The sequence below is a fragment of the Adiantum capillus-veneris genome, chromosome 17 (assembly GCF_014529385.1).
Source record: "Adiantum capillus-veneris isolate H3 chromosome 17, ASM1452938v2, whole genome shotgun sequence".
Classification (NCBI taxonomy): Eukaryota; Viridiplantae; Streptophyta; class Polypodiopsida; order Polypodiales; family Pteridaceae; genus Adiantum; species Adiantum capillus-veneris.
Genome location: NC_140947.1, coordinates 145,707,709 through 145,728,378, shown reverse-complemented (window position 1 = coordinate 145,728,378; position 20,670 = coordinate 145,707,709). Strand labels below are relative to the sequence as shown.

The window sequence follows — 20,670 nt, the reverse complement described above, 5'->3', positions numbered from 1 at the left end:
CCTGTGGAAGACCATAGAAGGAAAACAGAGCCGCATACAAGCTGATATGTGGCAAAGAAGAACTCTAGTAATGCAACAATCCCATAGCAAGTGACTAACAGTCTCTTCCGTTGTTGAACGACGCACACAATGAGAAGAGCGGATATGACATGCACTGAGAAATGTACCCACTAGGAGAACTCCAAGCAAGCATCCCCAGAGAAACAATTGCTCCTTCAAGGGCAAGTGGCTCCTCTTATGGCAGAGAGAGGCTTTCTCCACCAGGTATCAAACTTGTGTATGGAACATAAGGCATTACAATGGTCAACTAGCCAAGGACGTGGTAGAAGAAGAGCGTAAACCTGACGAGTAGAAATGGCCTGAAACGGCATGTGCCAAAAATTCCAATCAGACATGCGGCTACCATTAGCCAAATGCGGAATGGGTAAAAAGTCAACCTGCATGTGCTGAAGTCCTCTCCAGGTTGATTGTAATGCATGCCTATTCCAAAACGGCAAGCGGAAAGGGGAAACTGGAGAGTGTAGCCTACCTCATCAACCACATCACCAACTACGTGAAGGCCATGAAAAGAGAAAGTATGCCTTTCGAGGTGAATGGTCACCCAAAGCAAGGGAGAATGCATGAATCTAATGAAGACTCTCCAAATGAAGTTAATTCCCTTCGCACTGCTATGAACCATGCCATGATAAATGCATTATAATAGCTTTCTAGGAAGAGATCAAACTGGAAGTGTCCGAACATCCACTTCGCCCTTCCATCTTACTAAACACTACCTCCTGGAGAGATGATTGCCAATGACCAAAGGAGGAAGTAACAATGTGCTGACACAAGTAGGCAAGCATAAGAGTACCAAATACTACCTCCTAGAGAGATGATTGCCAATGACCAAAGGAGGAAAATAACAATATCCTAGCAAGAGCCTGCATGTGCAAGTCCAAGATATCAAGTCCACCAAAGCATTTAGCAAAGTTTACCAATCGACATCAAACACAAGCCTTTTTTGTGAGCATGGATTTTCCACAAATGAGACAAAATAGCTAACATAAGAGAATCCAGACAATGACAAGGGCAATGCAACAATGGAAAATATAATTGAACATAAGCCATCAGGACACTTTGAATGATTTGTAGTCTAACATGCAAAGGCCTTGTGGATAATTTTGAGTAAATGGAATTTGGCATTCAAGCGTAGTATAATTAATCCACTTTTTTGAATGTGAGTGACATTCCATCCAATTGGATAGCCCAAATGCTTGGCAATCACATTTGGAAGAACAATCTCTCTTGGTCACAACAGATTATGCCAATCACAAGGATTAAGCGATAGAAGCCTTGATTTGCAAAAATTGACTTTCAAACCAATCCCAAGTCCATATAGCTCCAAAGCATCCATAATCACTTGAACATCAATATGATGAGTGCATGGCATAAACAAAGATTCATGTGCATATGCCTGCCCACTAAAGTTCTGACATGAGGGTAACTGCAAGCCATGAAGACGAGCAGTGAAAGTCAAGTGATCGAGATGCATCAACAAGGGGTGAGTAGCAATAGCATACAACAATGCACTAAGGTACAACCTTGCCTAACTAAATAGCCAAGAGAGCAAGCTTTCGTTAGTTCACCTTCAAAAATCTTGGAAGACGTACTGCGTGCATATAAGAAATAAACGATATTGGCTACCTTAGGAGCGAATCCAAGACATCGCATCGTATCAGCAATGTAGTCCCATTGCACAGTGTCAAAAGCCTTTTCAATATCAACTTGCATAACAAGTATATGTTATTGCATGTATTTTGCATATTCCATCCCAATCAGAACATTAGCCAAGTTTTCAGTGATTTGGCGACGTGGAATAAAACCATACTGAGCCTGATGAAGTCCCGTAAGAAGGTGATCTTTAATCCGATTCACCAACAACTTACCCAATATCTTGTAAACAGCGGGCATCAAAGTTACTGGGGCCACCAGTTGGAAAATTTCTCATAAAGTGCTTGCTTAGGCAACAATTTAAGTAAACCCTCTTTCGAGGATATTAGAAAATCTTGTTTCTCCCATGCATATAAGAAATAAACGATATTGGCTACCTTAGGAGCGAATCCAAGACATCGCATCGTATCAGCAATGTAGTCCCATTGCACAGTGTCAAAAGCCTTTTCAATATCAACTTGCATAACAAGTATATGTTATTGCATGTATTTTGCATATTCCATCCCAATCAGAACATTAGCCAAGTTTTCAGTGATTTGGCGACGTGGAATAAAACCATACTGAGCCTGATGAAGTCCCGTAAGAAGGTGATCTTTAATCCGATTCACCAACAACTTACCCAATATCTTGTAAACAGAGGGCATCAAAGTTACTGGGGCCACCAGTTGGAAAATTTCTCATAAAGTGCTTGCTTAGGCAACAATTTAAGTAAACCCTCTTTCGAGGATATTAGAAAATCTTGTTTCTCCCATGCCACATTCAACATGAAGAGCGATGGATCTTTGAGAGTTTCCCAAATGGAGAGGAATAATCACACCGTAAGCCCCTCTCCGCCAGGGGATCGCCAACATCCCAATGCAAGCAATGCACAATGCAATTCAAAATCAGTGAATGGTTCCTCAAGGCATTGTGCATCTTGTGAAGAAAGAATCGGATGTACATGAGAGAGCAACAATGTTCGTGCTTGACAAACTTCTATAAAAGGCTGAGGAGGAGGAGCAAACACTTGCCTATAATGTGAGACCAGGGCATCAGCAAGTTCTTGCTTGGATGACGTCCAAGTGCCTGAAGGAAGTATTACACGCTTAATGTCTTGGGAAACCCTTGTGTGATGCAGATGCTTAAAAAATTGTTTTGAAGCGCAACCTTTGTCCATAAGAGCCCTTAAGTTTTTGCTTGTCATTATGTTGGCTACATACACGAGCTTCACACAACTTCAACATTTTAGAGTTAGACAAAGGCCGCAAGTCAACCAAAACTTGTAGCCGTTGACAGAACTGTTTGGTAGCATTAACGTCCCCCTGAATCCAATGTATGTATTTGTTTACCCTCATAACAAAGTGAAACCAAGCAACATCCAGATCAAGATGCATGTGGAAAAGCAAGGGGGAATAAGTCTAAAATTTATATCTCGAAATGCCTCATGAGTAAGATAAGCATTATTAATATGCAACAAATGCTTTAGAAAGGGGTCGATCACAAAGGGATTGCCCAAAGTACAAATTTAGCAAAATAGGATGATGATCTACCGATAGCTGCAAGGTGTAATCCATCCTCATATCACATACAAAATTATAATACGGTTGTAGCTTGAGTACATACCGACAATCCAGACGTACACATTAAGAGGAACAAGAAGCATGCTAAAATGTAAATCTTGAGACATTTGAATGCAGATAACAACATAAATAAAGCATCTGTGTAGCAGCAAGAAGATGATCCCATGCCAAGCTCTCCACAAGCAACATGTGAGAATTGTATGTTGTGCGATCATGCATATCTGGAGTATTATTGAAATCACCACAAAGGAATGCATTGGATATCCATGGATAAGAAGAGATGTATCGCCATAAAGCAGGCCTTTGCCTAGAGGCAGTGTATGCATAGATGCCTCCAATTTCATAAATTTGACTATTCAACAAGCATTGCAAAATCATCCAGTGACCGCATGGGTCATTGCTCACAAGAACTGGTTGAAGTTCATGGCGAACCATCATAAATAATCCAGAGTATCCATGCAAACTAGCATATACAATCCAATAACCGGCAAAATAAGAACACTAACCAACAAACTCATGATGATTGTGTTCTTGCAAAACAACCATATATGCCTTACATGTATTTACATAGTGCTAGGTTAACCACCACTTATCAAGGTTACATAACCCACACACATTGTACGAGATGCATTAAATACAATTATGCATGAGAGATCATATGTACAGGTGATAAAAGAACATAAGGAATTAGGTTGACGTGCCCATGGACACATCTTTATCCACCACCATTGAGCTAGATCTAATCCGTTGATTTAGTGCAAAAAAAGGCTCCACAACCTTTTCATGCAAGGTGGAAGCCTCCCCAATAAGTACATCCTTGTAAGAATGCATCACTTTTTCCCATGCATCAATCAATGTGCGATTTTCATTACATGGGTGTTTCTAAAATGATACATTTTTACTAGCATTGACAAGTGGAACATAATTACAAGAGGAGGGTGGAGTGTGAATTGTCCTTGCTTTTTTAAGCACCACCCAAAGCACTAGTATCACTAGACCCAACATTCTTACCTTTCACAGAATTGCCATTACCAGGAACAACAAACTAGTGAGGCTTGGATTTCCCTTTTTCCACATTTAGGAGCCACATTAGCAATGGAAACTCCATTTTTCATAGCGTCATCGATAGATTTTCCCGTAGGAAGGGAAACAACAGATAAAGGAACTACTAAAGGAGGGGGTTGCAAGATGGGTTCAAGACATTTAGATTGCATGTGTCCAAATTTACCACATCTGAAATAGGAATTAGAAAACTTACCCCATTTGAGTTTGAAGGGGCGCTTGCCTACCCATGGATCATCCAAATCAACCATAATGCATTCGGGGGTAGGTTTATCATTATCCCAAAGAATGCACAACCTATCGGTGTTCGCATCTAGTCTTGGGGGACAGATCACCTTCCCAAGTTGTGCAACCAACTACGGTAGAAAGTCTCCACGTGCAATGGAAATCAACAATTTCCACCCATACCATATATTTATGACAAATAAGACTTTGACAATCTTTTGTCAATGCCCACGGCAAAACATGGTCATCTGCGTGCTAAAAAAGAGTGGAGACATCTCTAGCAAAAGATTTTTGGCTTCAGTATCTGCCAAAAGGACTTCATAAAATCCGCGAGCACCAAAGTAAACACCACAAATAACTTGATGTTTGAGAATAAAATCAACCCACTCTTCGACATCCTGTTCAATAGGCATTTTTCTTGAGAAAAACAAGATGAATGCATTCATAGCATACTGCACAACCCGGTCCATGAGGTCTTGCACGGGAATACACACCTCAAGAACATATGCCTGACCATTCCAAGCATTCCAAGCCTCCCCAAAGTCCTCATACAAACAAGTTTTGATCTTAGAAGTGGCCTCCAAGTTCTCATGGCTTTTTGACGCTTAAACACACATAGAGATTCGCTCATATAGCAAGAAAACTCAACCAAAGAGTATATTATTAGAGAAATACGCACTGCAAGGAATTTTTTTTGTTGTTTTTCATTTTTTTTAAAAGACTTTTAGCTTTGTACATGAACCACAGTAATACATACATAAAACCAGGGGACATACATCTAACCAACAGTAGTGGACAGGGACCAGCCTGCAACATATGAAATCCTTCTTCAGAAGTCTTGTGCTAACTTCAATGCCAATAAACCCCAAAATGTTGTGCACAGAAACACCAGATAACGTTTACGAAGTGAGGCTGCTGACGAGAGAGAGTCGACAGAGGAGAGGAGACTAGGGTAGAAACGCAGTCGACCGACACACACACACACACACACACACACACACACACACACACACACACACACACACACACACACACACACACACACACACACACACACACACACTCTGCAAGCAGAGACGTGAAGAAATGAACAGCCGACCGTTGGCAGAATTTGCAGGTCACACTAGGCGTACAAGGGAAGTAGCCCACATAGAAACCCCAGTAGGACTGCTCGTAGGCGATGGAAAGCTCGCGTAGAGTTCTCGTTCCCCTCCTCCCAACACACACACACACACACACACACACACTTTTTTGTAAGTTTAGATTGAATTACCAATGGGAAACCTCAAAACGAGGAAAACCCATAGAAAATATTACAAACAGTAAATCAGAAACAGTCAAACTAGAGCTCGTAATGACTAGCAAGAGCTCATCCAAGTCATAGGCTACTTGAAGAGACTGTCGAAGAGAAATCTTGAAGAAGGAAGCATACTCCACTTGAATTTGCTGAAACATGAGGAAATTCCGGGCTCTCCATACTGTCCATAGCACCCAAAATCTAACCCGTCCGAAAAAGTATGCATACGCTGAAGTGATGGCAGAAGCACTCCAAAGATCCATAAAAATCTACCAAAATGTATGTCAGGGAAACGCATGCGAAGAGTTGTAGAGATGCAATCCACAAACTCTTGCGTACGAGAACAAGACCACAATAAATGTGGAATATTCTCAATGCCTACACCACAGCAAACACATAGTGAAGACCCCAATCTTCTGGAGCGCAAAAATTTGCCAGTTGGGAGAACCCCAACGATGCATCTTCACATAAATAATCACTCCTTCAGAGGTAACTTGGTATGCCACACTTTCATAACTTTACTCTGCCACCATGTAGCATTCTTCTTCATATTCCATACCATATTATAGTGTTCTTGGATCCAAGAAGATGACTGCACATGACAGTACACTAAGGGATCGAAGAACTAGCATAGAGCCAATCACGAACTCGATTCCACAAACAGCAGCGGAATGGGAGATATCGAGTCAATCAGATCCTTAATGGTGTCCCACATGCGCTTGTAGTGCTAAGAGTAGCATGTCTAAACGAGAGCACCCGTCCATCACGTCTATCACATCTGTTATCCTCTCAATACCTTTCTGGGAGAGAAAATAAGCCTATCTAAGCGTGCGTTGAACAAAAGTTTGATCAAAGACTCAATTCCAATGCAAACTCTCCAATCTAAGTGAATTTTCACAAGCATCATCTCTACCATGCCACAACAATTCCCATGTAATCAATTTTCAATCTACCACTAGAAGCAAAGGGGCATCTAGGTATTGTAGCTTTAAATTTACCAAAAACCACATCCCAATATGACGGCTACCAATGGCTGAAAGCTGGCGTAGAAACCGCATGGAGAGCACAGAAACGCAAACATCTGTGTCCAAGGTTGTTTTTGCTTAACTAGCACCAATAACAAAGTATCCTTCCTTGCTGTAACATGAGAACACAAATGTAGTATATTCAGACCACCACAATGCTTTGGAGTACTCAACTTATCCATCGCGAGCAATCGCAAACCCTTTTTTGGGATGAAGTAAACCAGGAGTGCTCTAGAATCCGAGACATAAAGGCCCGAAGACGATGAGGTGGCCAATGCAACAAAGGCAAGAAAAATTGCATGTAAGCCACCAAGATGGACTGAACAATTCTGAGTCTTACATGGAGCGGTCAGGTAGACAATTTCCAATAGTGCAATTTAAACCTCAGCTTATTCTCAACCCAATCCAACAACTTTGCATTGTTAATCGACCAAGATGCCTCACAATTTGATCAGGATTCACTATCTCACCTGCCATAATACAGAGTGCCAATCCATACATACATACACACACATAGGGATTTAATATATTTTGAACTGCCTAACAAGCTATATCTTAAGCATGAATGTAAAAAGTTTACAAGTTTCATTGTAACTACCAGAAAATGCTTTAAACTTTGAACGAGAGAGTTTTAAGTGCACCCTCTCATTTTTCAGTATACAAGGAAGAACATGGTGATCACAAAAGAATTCAGATTTGGCTGCTCGACAATGTTGCCATATGCAATATTGTCATCCGGCATTCTCTTGGCACATGAAGGCATCACACTAAGAGGTTCGACACTTGCGATACTATATTACTCCACACAACCTCAAGAGCTCTTGCATGGTGGGACACTATATTACTCCACACAGCCTCAAATCAATGCTAGCTTCAAATGACCAGCAGAACGCAAGCTGCAGAGAGAGAGAGAGAGAGAGAGAGAGAAAAGAAGAAGAAGAAGAAGATTGTTTTAATGTCGTAGGAAACTATTCCAAGAGACCTTAAAGATCTATCCCAGGGGAGAGAGAGAGTACTCTGAAGCAAAATGATGCAAGGTTTGGTGGAAGGAACGAGGCACGGTAAAAAATTGACGGCTGTTTTTCTAACAAGGGCCATTTTGCCAATCAAAACAAGTGCTTGGGACAAACTTCATATGATTGAATTCTCCACTCATTTAATCCAGGTACGTATACATATGCATATGGTCGATTATGTGTAGATACTTGTCTTTCTTATACATAACCATGTACACATATCATGTTGCACAAAGCATGTGAAAGTGGCCCCACTTCTGTCTTTTGTTTTGCATTTGCAATACAAAACAGTCGTAGCCTATTTCATTCACTTCATGGCATTTTCGTTTTATGTAAGCTTTACAATTGGAAGATATTAAGGTAGATGGCCATCAACAGCCTCTCCACAACCCAAATACTCTCAAATGCTAACCACATATCTAGGTTTACACAAAAAAAACCAATTCAGTGCAGCATCCCTGTAAATCAAAGGATGGCATGTTTCTCTGCCTATAAGGCCAAGGTCTTTATCTAAAGAGTAGATTACCACTTGCTTACATACTTTGCATGACTCTGTCTTACATTTAAAGAGCAGGTTGTGTCATATTTATAGCATGCTCAGAAGTTCCAACATATCTGGTCGTTAAATTAGGACAATGACAATTTCTTGTTGCTGATTTTAGGTGCTCATATATAATATATTTCCGACCGTCACAGATAATTGTTTTGGCAAGTTCATTCTTGTTGATCACCAAGAATTCTTTCCATGAAGTATTTTAAATTCTGTGCTTGGCAAAGCATCCAGAAAGATTTTCTGGATTAGGTCTATCACTTTTTATATGTAAAATGAGTGCTGCTCCCAACAATCCTCAGAAGTGCCATGCCAGGTTACAAAAGCGAGTCCCACTAATAAGAAGAATCGGTACAAAGAAAGGATTCGACAAAAAATTCCTTGAACCATTCAACCTACAGTCCAAAAACAAAAAAAATCATTATAAAATTCTCACACCAGTTTTGATGCATGCAACCTGGAGAATTCAAGGCAATTTGCTTGAACGTGATAACTGCCTTAAGATTTCCAGATGCATGACTCGTTCCCTGCTAGGGGCATGACATTGTATTGTTTGGGACATTGAATACTATATTGTCAAAGCTCAGGAAGAGCAAAAATAAAACAGATGAACCAGTAGATTGGCTAGTTTGTGCGATGTATAAAGACAGTAATTGATTATTGGAGAATTCAATAGTGGACCAATTGCAGTACTCCAACAGTTGCTTGGAGATGTACAAGCTGTTGTATACCATAAGGGGATAAACAATCAATGATCAATGTTCAGTTTCCTTTGGCCTCTTACTTTACATAAAGGTGGATGTTAAATGATTGCGATGCTATTAGTCAGCTTTTTTGTACAAGTCTCGTCTTCCCAATGGGATGGCATCACCTCAAGTTCTTGATGTTAGCTGCTCACTCTCCATCAGACCCTTGAATTCATTGACTAAGGAGGTATCTAGCTTTTCATCAGAAAGTTCGTCCTCATTCCACTGGCCGTTAAGTACCTCTTCTGCAGTATAAGCTGATTCAGTTGTCTCAGCTTTCTGCAATAAATATATCAAAATTTAGCTCAATCCACCCCATGTGCAATCCAGCCTGTTCTGAAAAAATGGAAACGCATTTATAGACACACACACTCACATAGACATTGCACACACACACACACACACACAACATGACAAAAAACTAAGCACCTCTTCTCCCATTAGCCCTTGAATAGCTGCACGAGCTGCATGTACGCGCCCGAGCAGACGCCATAAAAAATTGTAGTCTTGTTTGAAGCCCTCTGCTATGGAAAGCTCTTGCTTTGCCTAAAAAGAGAAGCTGTCCCATGGTCATCTCATAATTTATCCAGGTACACAAAACCACTTATCTACATACCTCCAGAAGAAACTCAAAACTTGCAGATTTCTGTGAGTCTTGTGTTCTTCCTGTGTGCCGACTTATCAATACGAGTGCCCGTTCGTAAGCGGCCATAGGGTACACAAAAAGCTCCGTTTCAACATAGCAAGTCTCTTCCCTGAATAAAAACATGGAAGTTAAAATTCATCTCCGCTAAAAAACACCCCGACTCTGAACAGTGTTGAAAAACAGATTTTCTTGAAAAGTTAGGTTTCAAATAGCAAAATATCTTGGCAGGTATTTCACCTTATTTGGTTTAAGCAATCATATGCAGCATCAAGACGTCCAAGTTCCCGCAATGCTGTGCCTCTGATCAAGTTACCCACTGCAATATCATCTTCAGGATCTTCTGGTTCATCCTTCAGATAGGAACAGTTTGCACTATCAATTGGATCAAGGATTGCCAGGACCAACTTTAAATGTAACTGGACTGCAGTATACCTCTTCTTCAGTACCCAACAGCCATGATTGAGACTCTGGTTGTGTGTTTTCTTCAGACTTCACTTCGTCTGAACCATACACTATGACAGAAGAGCTTGCAGCTTCATCCATGATTCGCACCACTTGTTCAAGCAAACGGGAAGGCATCTGCCCAAGAACAAAGAAAGGACAACCGGTAGCTTTAATCCCAACCAGCACTCTCATATGGTGACCCTCGCACAATGTGCCCCATAGAAAGAACATAACCACCACCAGTACCTGTGGGAAAGAATTCCATAAATACAAAAACTCTAGCCCACTAATGCGGCCGTGAAATGTTTGCACGCCTTCCTCTGTATCTAAGGCATGATCCTTAACCTGTCACAAAAAGAAACTCTCTCTCTCTCTCTCTCTCTCTCTCTCTCTCTCTCTCTCTTTCTTTTTTTTGGAAAAAGTCAGGGCTGTATATTACAGAGTACAATATAATCCCCAGCGGATGCCAAAATAGCCTATCACGTGGGGTGTACAAGCTGAATGTAAGGAGGAGAGCCACTATAGTGACAACTCGACTAAAACAATCTCATGGTGGTCGGTGTGACGAGTGGAGGAGAAACCATCGAGGAGGGGCATAATGCCACGTAATCTGTCCACTTGTAAGTGTGAAAAAGAGTGGGGATCGTGCCCAACGCCGAAGGAAGGCAAAACGGAGAGCCTCGGCTGCTCGAGATGCACCTGAGGAAGAATCCCACTGCCAGATCAGGGTGTGAATGATATCCAGCCAAATGGCAGTGAGGGTATCCTGAAGGAGCTGTGGAGCCGCACTGAGAATGTGGAGACAACGAGCTCTCCAAACATTCCATAGTGTAATACTAGTGATGACTGAAAAAACCTCATCACGTGTCTGAGAATCCCCCTGCCAAGCAATCTGTGGTAGCATAGCCAAAGTCCCTCGCTGATAACCAGCCGAGGTAAGCATAAAGGCTGGATCTGTGTCTGAGCCCTTGTAAAAAAGATGGGGGACCGGGCATCGGCATTAACCATGAGACAGATCCCCAAGTAAGAAATCCATGCTGAACACCTGCTCTGCTAAGTAGAAAGCAAACTGCAAGCCACACTACATGGGAAGCTGAGCATGACCAAAGACAGTGTGCAGGTGACTCAGGGAGTCGCAAAGGATAGCGAGTACATAACGGATCATGACCCATAGTAGCTAGCCAAGTCCCAACTGGAAGTCCCGCATGCACAATCATCCACATGAAAAAAGAAATACGACGAGCCGCATGTAAATCCCAGATGGCGGACCAAAACTGCTGCAGATAGGCATGAGAGAGACCTGAATGTAACCAGAAACGCATACGAGTGGGCTGCTCTGGCTGCTCTCTCATCAATGCTAACCGTCCAATCCTGACAGTGTACTCAAAGAAGGATACAGGTGCACATGTAGGGTCAGAGTGAGGCCAATGCCACTCTCCTGGGTCCCAATATAGCTGAGATAGGGCACGACCCTCCCACACCCAAAGCCTCCAAAGTGCAACATCAACGGAAGCGAAACTAGGGTCAACACAACGACGCTTCCCGCGGGAGCCAACTACTTTGATGGCCTCCCATCGAGCTCCGGGAAGGATAGGGTGTGGAAAGGTGGCATCATATGTCAATCTAGCATGAATCCCCTCAGACTGGTCAGTATCAATTGTGAACAGCATGGTGTCTAAACGAACTAATAAGAGAGTGCTCTGAGCAAAGAGGCCTTCCCAGCCACAATGGGGAGGCATCTGAACCGTGCCTCTCATGACTGCATCCCACTGTGAAGGAAGGGCGGTATCAATCTCAAGCAATCTATCTGCCACCCTGCGACCAATGTCATAATGCTCTGCCACAAAATCAGCATCTAGCATCCGTGTCTCATGAAACAACCGCATAGAGGCAGCAGGGCCAACGTCCTAGGCAGCCCAATCAATGTGAGTCCGCTCTCCAAGCTGACAGGGTGGATCAGCCGAAGAATCAAGAACTGCAGCATTCCAAATGAGAGGCTGGCGCTCAATCTCCTCATGACATGAGGGAGGTGAGCATATGATAGCCCGTCGCATGGAAACCCAAATCTGAAGCAGTGATCGGATGAAGGGGGAGAGGGAGGTGGTGGACAAGGGGGCATCAGTAAAGAGAAAACGATACCCTGTCTGCCAAGTATGACCATCTCTAGTACCGAGTCGTGGAGTCACTGCGCAAAGAGCGGCCTAAAGAAGCATCTTCCAAGGTTCTTGTCCGGGAAAAAAACCCCGAACAATAAGCTTGGTAAGAAGGGCGCGGCTCTGTAACTCTGGATCAATAATGCCAAGGCCTCCCTCTGACCTAGGACGAATGATCGTGGGCCAGCGGACTCGAGCACGGGTATCAATAGTCCCGTCTATGCCACTCCATAAAAAGTTCCGCACTAGGCGGCGGAGCGGAGCCATCACCCCAGAATGTAACATCCAACAAGAAGCCGTATACCATACTGTAGCCAGAATGACCTGGTTGGCGACCAATGCACGGCCAGCCAACGACAGATGGCGTGAAGACCAATGGCATAGCTTCTTGCGAATAGACTGTAGCACGGGTGCAAACTGTTGCTGTGAGGTAACATCTAATCCAACCTGAAAGCCCAGATATCTGCATGTCTGACCCGATCGCAGCCATGTGAAACCATCAGCTACCCCCCAAGTAGGTATGTCATCACTACCAACCAATAACCCATAGGATTTATGCCAGTTAATGCGTGCACCACTGGCAATGCAAAAAACCTCTAGGGCCTCCCGCATGGCATCAAGAGCAGCTAGCAAATAGCGTAACATGAGCATAGTATCATCAACAAACTCCTGATCGATAAGGTCTTGAGCTGTAGGTACTGGCATGGTGAAGCCACAAAATGCATGACTCTGAGCACGAAGAAAGTCGGACATAGTCTCTCCTACAAACAGATACAGATATGCTGCTAGAGGACATCCCTGGCGGACAGATCGAGAAAGCTCAAAACTGCAACTGACACGACCACCAATAGTAATAGCACTGCTGGCAGTCTTGAAGAGAGCGGAAATGCCTCAGATCCATCTCGAAGGGAAACCGATCCTGGCTAATGTTCCTTTGAGAAAGCCCCACTCAACACGATCGTAGGCTTTCTCGAAGTCAAGGATGAAAAAAGCGAGAGGCTCAGAAGATGATCTAGCCCACTCCACTGCCTCATAAAAAGTGAAGATATTACCTAGGATGCATCGATCCATGACAAAGCCTGTCTGAGAAGTATGAATAATATCGGGTAAGAACGGCCGCAAGCGATGGCTGATCATCAATGCTAATATCTTATAGACCGAAGGGAGTAGGGCAATAGGTCTCCACTGTCGGAGCTGAGTGGTGTCACCCCCCTTCGGAATAAGAGATATGAAACCTAAACAAAGATCCGGATGCATATATCCTAATGCAAAGATGTCCTGACAACCGCGAAGCAGTGGTATATGTAATACATCCCAATATGTCAAAAAGAAAGCTCTAGTGAGGCCATCCTCTCCTGGACAGGAGGATGGATCAAGACTCTTTGTAGCAGCATGGAGCTCTGCAAGTGTGAAGGGTGCAGACAAGATCTTTGCCATAGTGTCTGTACAACGGTGTCGCGTGTGATGCCAGATCTGCTACGTGCATGTAAAACCTCAATAGTGCATACATCAGCAGTGAACAATGTCTCAAAATAATCTGCAGTCATATCAAGTATAACATCAAGATGCATATGTAGTGTCCCCCGAGCATCGCACAGAGTCCGAAGGGTGGTGCCAAGAGGGCGCTCTTTATGTGCAGCAAAGAAGTCTTTATTCATTCGATCAGCTTTAGCTATCCAATGAGATACTGAAGCATGATGAGTGAACTCAAACCTAGCCTCTTGTACGCGACGAATCTCCTCTGTGAGCTCAGTCTGTCTACCAGAAAGATAAGCATCCTGAGGCCACTCCTCGAGTAAGCGCTGAGTGGAACCAAGAGGGATGTGAAGATTAGACTCGCGTACCCTCAACTGACGATGAATAATAGCGGTCTGAGCACAGTAGTAAATAGTAGACTGAGTAATGCAATGAGCAAGAAACTCTCCAGGGGGTCCACAATAAGAAGCATCCGTGGACCATAAGTCATGAATCTGCTGCTACAATACCGGAGTGGTGAGAACACTGTCAGGGATGCGGCAGCCTCTCCTCTGTGCAGAGGATCTAGTGAAGGAGATAAACAATGAGATGGGTAAATGATCTGAGAGGCTGGTCCCTCTCCATATAGTAGTGAATCCGCCTAGAGTTGCTGCCCAAGGGCCAATGTAAAAACGATCAAGACGCTCTAATAATCTCCCCTGCTGTCTCTGAAACCCCCAAGAGTAATGAAGTGTAGCAGGTTGGTGACCAAAAGAGGGTATATGTCAGGCGTCAACGCCCTGAATAGCTACAAGAAATCGATCCCAAGCTGGCTACTCATCGGGAGAGATGGATAATAGAACTGGAGGTGTGGTGGCTCGCCAATCAGAATCGCTCTCAATGTTGTTGAAGTCGCCTCCAACAACCCAAGAATCTACAACAGGTAGAACAGCAGCCAAAGAGGACCAAAATGTAGCCCTCTCCCGAGGAGTAGTGGGTGCATAGACTGACATAAAACCAATGATAGATTCCTGAATCCGAATAGAAACATAAACTGCATAAACTGCTCTGCCAGCGACAAGGGTGCCATGCTGCTGAACTGAGGCCAAGTAACGTGGTCCCACTAAGATGCATACACCACAACTCTGTCCATGAAGGCCCAGAGCAGGCTCCCAAAAAGTGCGGGCGCCCGAGGGCATGAGATTGCCAAAGGGAGTGGCAATCTTATGCTCCTGTACTAGCAATATATCCACAGTGCCCACTACATGAGAGTGTAAATCTCTGCGAAGTAAAAGCTTACGGGAACCTTTTACCCGAGAAGTCTGTAAACCATTAGCATCCAAGAAACTACATGTAAATCCATAGACTGCATGAAAGAGTGTGAATAACATCTGACTAACTGCGCATCTTCTTGGAGGCAGCTGGGCCATCCAAGGGGTGGGCTTCAGGCGGTAGGAAAGCTACCTGCCAGCCCTCTCTAAGATATGATGTCTCATTGCACCAACTGCGGACCTCAGCTTGTTTACATTGCATTACCGATGCTGTAGCTTTTGACACCCCAAATGCGCATAGACATAGGAAGCACCACATCTGAGGATACATTAATGACCATAGGCAGTGAATAGCAAGCATAAACATCACTCCACTCCATAGCACCAATACATGAAGCGTAGTGAGGAGACAAAACATCAGGAGCGGTAGGAGACAACCATAAATGAAGCTGAGCCATAGTCTGTGAGTGCACAAAATGTAGAACCTGATCCTCGGACCATTCCTAAGCAAGGTGGAATGGAAGGAAAAAAGAATGGGTAGGCTGAGAGCGACTGCCTACTAAAGAGGGAACACAACCTGTCTTGTGATGCAGAAGATAGAGCTGCACCCACAATGGTCCTTCCGAGTCACCGCACATCTCAGCCCGATGAGTGCCCCAGGAAAGAGGGCAACAACTGAGAAAACTACGTGAGACGTATGTATGAGCTGTTGAGGGAGGAGGAGGACCAGGAGGCGGAGGGGGGAGAGTAAGGGCGAGAGGAAGAGGAGGAGGAGGGAGAGGAAGTAGCTGTGTATGATCCATCTGCATAGGAACAGGGACCTCGGGAAGAGGGGAAGGAGCGGGCGGAGGAACTGCAAGTGAAGGAGGAGCTGCTAGTAGAGGCAAGTGGTCCTGCCGCGAAGAAGAAGAATGGTGAGGAGATGCAGGGGGCAAGGGGGTGGTGGAAACCTGAGAGGGAGCTGGAGAGGTGACACTGGGAGCTGGCTGCTCGCTGGCTGCTCTCTCTCTCTCTCTCTCTCTCTCTCTCTCTCTCTCTCTCTCTCTCACACACACACACACACACACACACACACACGCACTCATCAAGGCAGGTAGGATTCAGGAGAGGTTTCTCCACTCTTGACCAGATTCTGACACTCAAAGCTATGACTGAGGAGGGTAGACACCATGGCAGGACAATCTACTGTAGCTTTGTGGATTTCCGCAAAGCTTTTGACACAATGCTGAGAGCCAGCCTTATGCGCAGGCTACAGGACATTGGTGTGCCCACAGAGATGATTTGGGGGATCTTGGCTCTATACAAGACAGTGGTAGGGTGGGTACGTACTATTGAGGGTATGTCTGACATGGTCCACTCCACTATTGGGGTGAGGCAGGGATGCCCCCTATCTCCGACTCTTTTTTGGGATGTATGTGGATGAGTTTTCAGACTATGTAGACCCAGAGACAGAGGTGCTCGGCTAGCAGGGACATGGATTCCAATGTTGTTATTCACTGATATTGTGTCGATTTCCAACTCTCTGGAGGGGATGCAGCGTCATTTAAATGCTTTGCACACATTTCCTCATGATAGTGGATTGTCTGTCAACCTTGGGAAAACCAAGGTTATGGTGTTCAACACCACTTCACAGCGGGTCAGAAGGTCAACACCCACGTTTACGTATGGCCAAGAGCCAGTGGAGTACACAAATGCATACACCTATCTTGGGGTGGTCTTCAGTGGACCAGTGTTTTCATTGAGGAGAGTAGCAGAGACCAGACTAATGAGAGCCTATGCAGCCTTAGGAGGATTGGAGAGGATGTGTTCGCAGATTCAGTTTCAGGAACCGCGAACAAAGCTCTGGCTTTTTGACACTCTAGTGGCTTCAGCTATGCTTTACAGAGTTCAGATATGGGGACCCTCAATAGACCACCATGGCACATCTGGCAACACGGATGGATGGAGATGTATGGAGAGGCCTCTCGTCTCTATGATTTCTCGGATGATTCGGGCTAAGGCCTCAATGCCACATGAAATTATCTGAGCCGAGCTAGCCGTCCCACCCCTCGAGGTCGAGGCATTGACTAGATCAGTATCCTTTATACACAGCGTATGACACCTCCCCAGAGAAAGATACCCTCGGCTAGCCTTGGAGTTGAACGTGGCAAGAGCATTTGTTAGACCAAACGGCATCACTAGAAACTCATAGAGACCAAATGTCGTTCTAAACGTAGTCTTGTGCACATCCTCTAGCCTTATACAAATCTGATGGTACCCACTCTTAAGGTCTATCTTGCTGAAAATTGCAACACCCTCTAAACGATAAAAAATATCATCAATCCTTGGAATAGGAAACCTATTCTTGATGGTATTCTTATTCAATGCACGGTAATCAATACACATGCGCCATGAGCCATCCTTTTCTGTACTAGGAACACTGGGAAGCAAAAGGGTGAAGAACTAGGCTGGATCAGCCACTTCTCTAATAACTCCTCAACCTGGCCCATAATCTCTTTCTGTTGCGCCGCGCAAACCAATAGGGAGGTCTATTTGGTGGGCTACACCCTGATACCAAATCTATCAGATGGTCCTCACGTCTCTCTGGCGGCAATTGCGAGAGTAATGAATTAGAAAAACAATCACTAAACTCTCGCAAAAATGCTGACCTTTCTTTATCTAGCACAGATAAATTTGACTAACAATTATCTGAGACATCATGTGCAAAAATCAAGTACACAAAAAAATGATTCTTTATTACAGAAGTGATAGCCGAAGCAAATACAATAGGGACAGACTCCCCTTTGAGCTTTACATCCAAAACATGAGTTTTGTCCCTATGCTAAAGAGTGATCGACTTGCCGAAGGCATCCAGTACGCCATGTACTCTAAACATCCACGGAATTCCAAGTAGCACATCGCACCCTTCCAATGGCATGATATAAAATTCTTCTGTGTCCACATACGACTGAATATGCAAACGCAACTTTCTAATGATGGGAGTAACACACTCTAAGTGACCAAGACATTCCAACCCTGCCTCTGCCGTGTACCCCCTTTCTTCAGCTCTGATGCCCAGCTTCATAGCTAGCTCTGGTGAGATAAAGTTTGCTTTGGTACCTGGATCAAAGAAGATGAGTGCTGTCTGATCTCTAACTTTACCCAATGCTCTGCATAACTCGCTGGCATTTGTACTGGGCCTGTCACCCACCATAGCTGGCACCAAACCTGTTGTGGGTTTAGGCTTCTTGCCTTTATGGTCCAGCTGGTCTTTTCCTTTGTGGACAATTGGTAGCAAAATGACCAGGTTGCTCGCATATAAAGCATTTATTTTCAGCCATTAAGACCTCCTTTTCCTCGAGCCTTACACACAAAAGGCTTCCTTTTCTGTTTCCTTGCTGCGCTCCAGAAGTCCCGGCTGAGTCCTTATCCTTGTTGACCTTTTCTGACCCCTGTGACGCTTCAGGAGCCGTTTTTACAAAGGGCTTCTTCGCTGAATTTTTCTTATGCTGCCCTCCTTTTTCGTTGCTCGGAAACCCACTGTCCTCTCCTTTCAACAAGGCGAGACCATTGTTACCAACTTCCATGAGCTAGGTGAGGGTAGCCACTCTATTCTTGGTACACTAGTCTTGAAGCCTTTAGGCAGCCGACAACAGTACTTGTATATCTGCTCTATCAATGGCACAAATCTGTAGGAAGTTACTGAGAGTAAGGCTTTACAAAACCTCCGATTGTACTCCAGCAAGCTCTTACAAGTAGCCGAGGTAAGCTAGTGCCAATCTGTCATGATGTCGGCTTCAAATTCATTTGACAGCCAAGCACATGCAATCATTTGCTTGAGGTAGACCCATGTGGCGGGTGTCTATCCTTGCACTAACAATGTCGTCCACCATGTAAGCGCATTGTCTTTCAAGAAAGTGGCACCTTTCCTGACCTTAGAGGCCTCTGTAAAATTCCCTCTTGCATAAGTTGTATCGAGTTGCTGGAGGAAAGTAAGAGCCTTCGTCTTATCCTCAAAGCCACTGAAAGTGCTAAACTTTACAGCTGCACCACCTTCTTCTTCTTTGTAAGCTTTCGGCTTTTCCAATGCCCCAAATTGTCATCAGGAATTATCTGCAACATGGGCATTGTAGTAGGAATCATCGACGCGTCTTGGCCATTGACATTTTGCGTCATAGGTGCCATATCTCGCGGCTGTCCAGAAAAACCAGCCATGCCAAAATGACCCTGTGGCACCAAACTGGCCCTGGCTGCTCTAAAAGCCTCGCTGCATGCCGATGCTACCATACATGGGGTTTGGCATCATGCCTTGCATACCCCCAAACATTGTTCCTTCCAAGCGCATAACCAACCATACTCTGGAACACAGATCCATGCCCGAAATACCCAAGATGTACCGTGGGTGGTGGAAAAACTTGATGCATTGCCTGGTAACCAATTCCCTGTCCATTTAAGACAGCATGCGGGCTCTGAAAGGTGGCGGGCTGAACACGCATAGCCTGTGAAATAGGCGTCCTAACCACCTGTTCATGGACGGAAAGAACTTGTTTTGGAGCCTCTGACTCCGCAACATGCGAATGCTCCCGAGACGCATGAAGTACCTGGGCTTGAGCCTCAACAGGCACTGTAGGGGTGTAGGTTGCCTTATTTGTTGTGGCACTGGCGGCGCTTGCAAGAACTCCATAAACCTTGGGTTCTACACCAGTTGTGAAAACACATTCACCGCGGCAACTAGCTGAGTCCTGAACGCATCATCCTCAAGTTGCCTAGTCATAAAGCCCTGTACTGGAGGAGCATTCACATCGGAAAAAGATACAGACATGGGTGGCCGTGAACTCTCGCCAACCTCGAACACCATAGGAATTTCCTGCCTGTCCTCCGGAGAGGAACCCTCTTCCATAATGCCTTTCCCTTTGTCGGCCATAGTGTAATCCCACATTCCTGTACTCTGTGTCTTTACCCAAAACAACGAGGCTCACTTGTTGAGGAAAAAGTGATTTATGTCCCGACAAAGGAACCTTGAAACCGGCACGTAGGACCGTGGACTTTGGCTTTCACCCGAAATTCTTTACTTTACTTTAGATTTTGATACACAGAGAGAACTTTGCAAAAGTAACCTACGACAGGAATTAACACTTAAAGTGTGAATTAACACTTAAAGTGTAACAGACTTGGAGACTCCAAGTTGAGAATCTACCGTGACACCACAATAAATCACTTGAAAACAGTTCATAGTTCACACTTCACAATTGATTCGACACTAGCCTGGCAGAATTCCGTGCCTAGAGATATTGGCCCCAAAGACTGGCGCCCCTTTCGGTATTTCTTTTTGTATTAATCTGCAACTCAAAGTACAGGCGAGTAGTCGGGACTCACTCTCAGACTCTGCGTGTAGATGCTCTGAGAAGTGAGAGCCCAAACCACCAATATAAAGGTTTACAAGGGATGCTAAAAAAAAGAGCCCCAAAAGCTTTTAAAACATAAAAGCAAAAGAGCTTCTCTCTCTTTCTCTCTCTCAATTTGCGTAGCCAG

At 44.4% G+C, this 20,670-nt stretch overlaps 1 protein-coding gene across 2 annotated transcripts in view; it reads right to left on the bottom strand.

Annotated features, from left to right (window-relative positions):
- Nucleotides 1-9,083: 9,083 nt before the first annotated feature.
- The window catches only part of LOC147438269 (uncharacterized), an 86,293-nt gene continuing 74,706 nt past the window's right edge, over nt 9,084-20,670 (bottom strand). Inside the window, exons 14-19 of one of the 2 annotated variants that reach the window (XM_086487570.1) lie at nt 10,527-10,625; nt 10,269-10,415; nt 10,074-10,186; nt 9,807-9,945; nt 9,620-9,736; nt 9,084-9,469 (exon numbers count right to left, since the gene is read on the bottom strand). In XM_086487570.1, the coding sequence (XP_086343696.1) occupies nt 9,317-9,469; nt 9,620-9,736; nt 9,807-9,945; nt 10,074-10,186; nt 10,269-10,415; nt 10,527-10,625 (768 nt within the window). In that variant the 3' untranslated portion in view covers nt 9,084-9,316. Of the gene's footprint in view, nt 9,470-9,619; nt 9,750-9,806; nt 9,946-10,073; nt 10,187-10,268; nt 10,416-10,526; nt 10,626-20,670 lie in introns of both variants that reach the window. The other variant, XM_086487571.1, reaches the window with a different exon arrangement.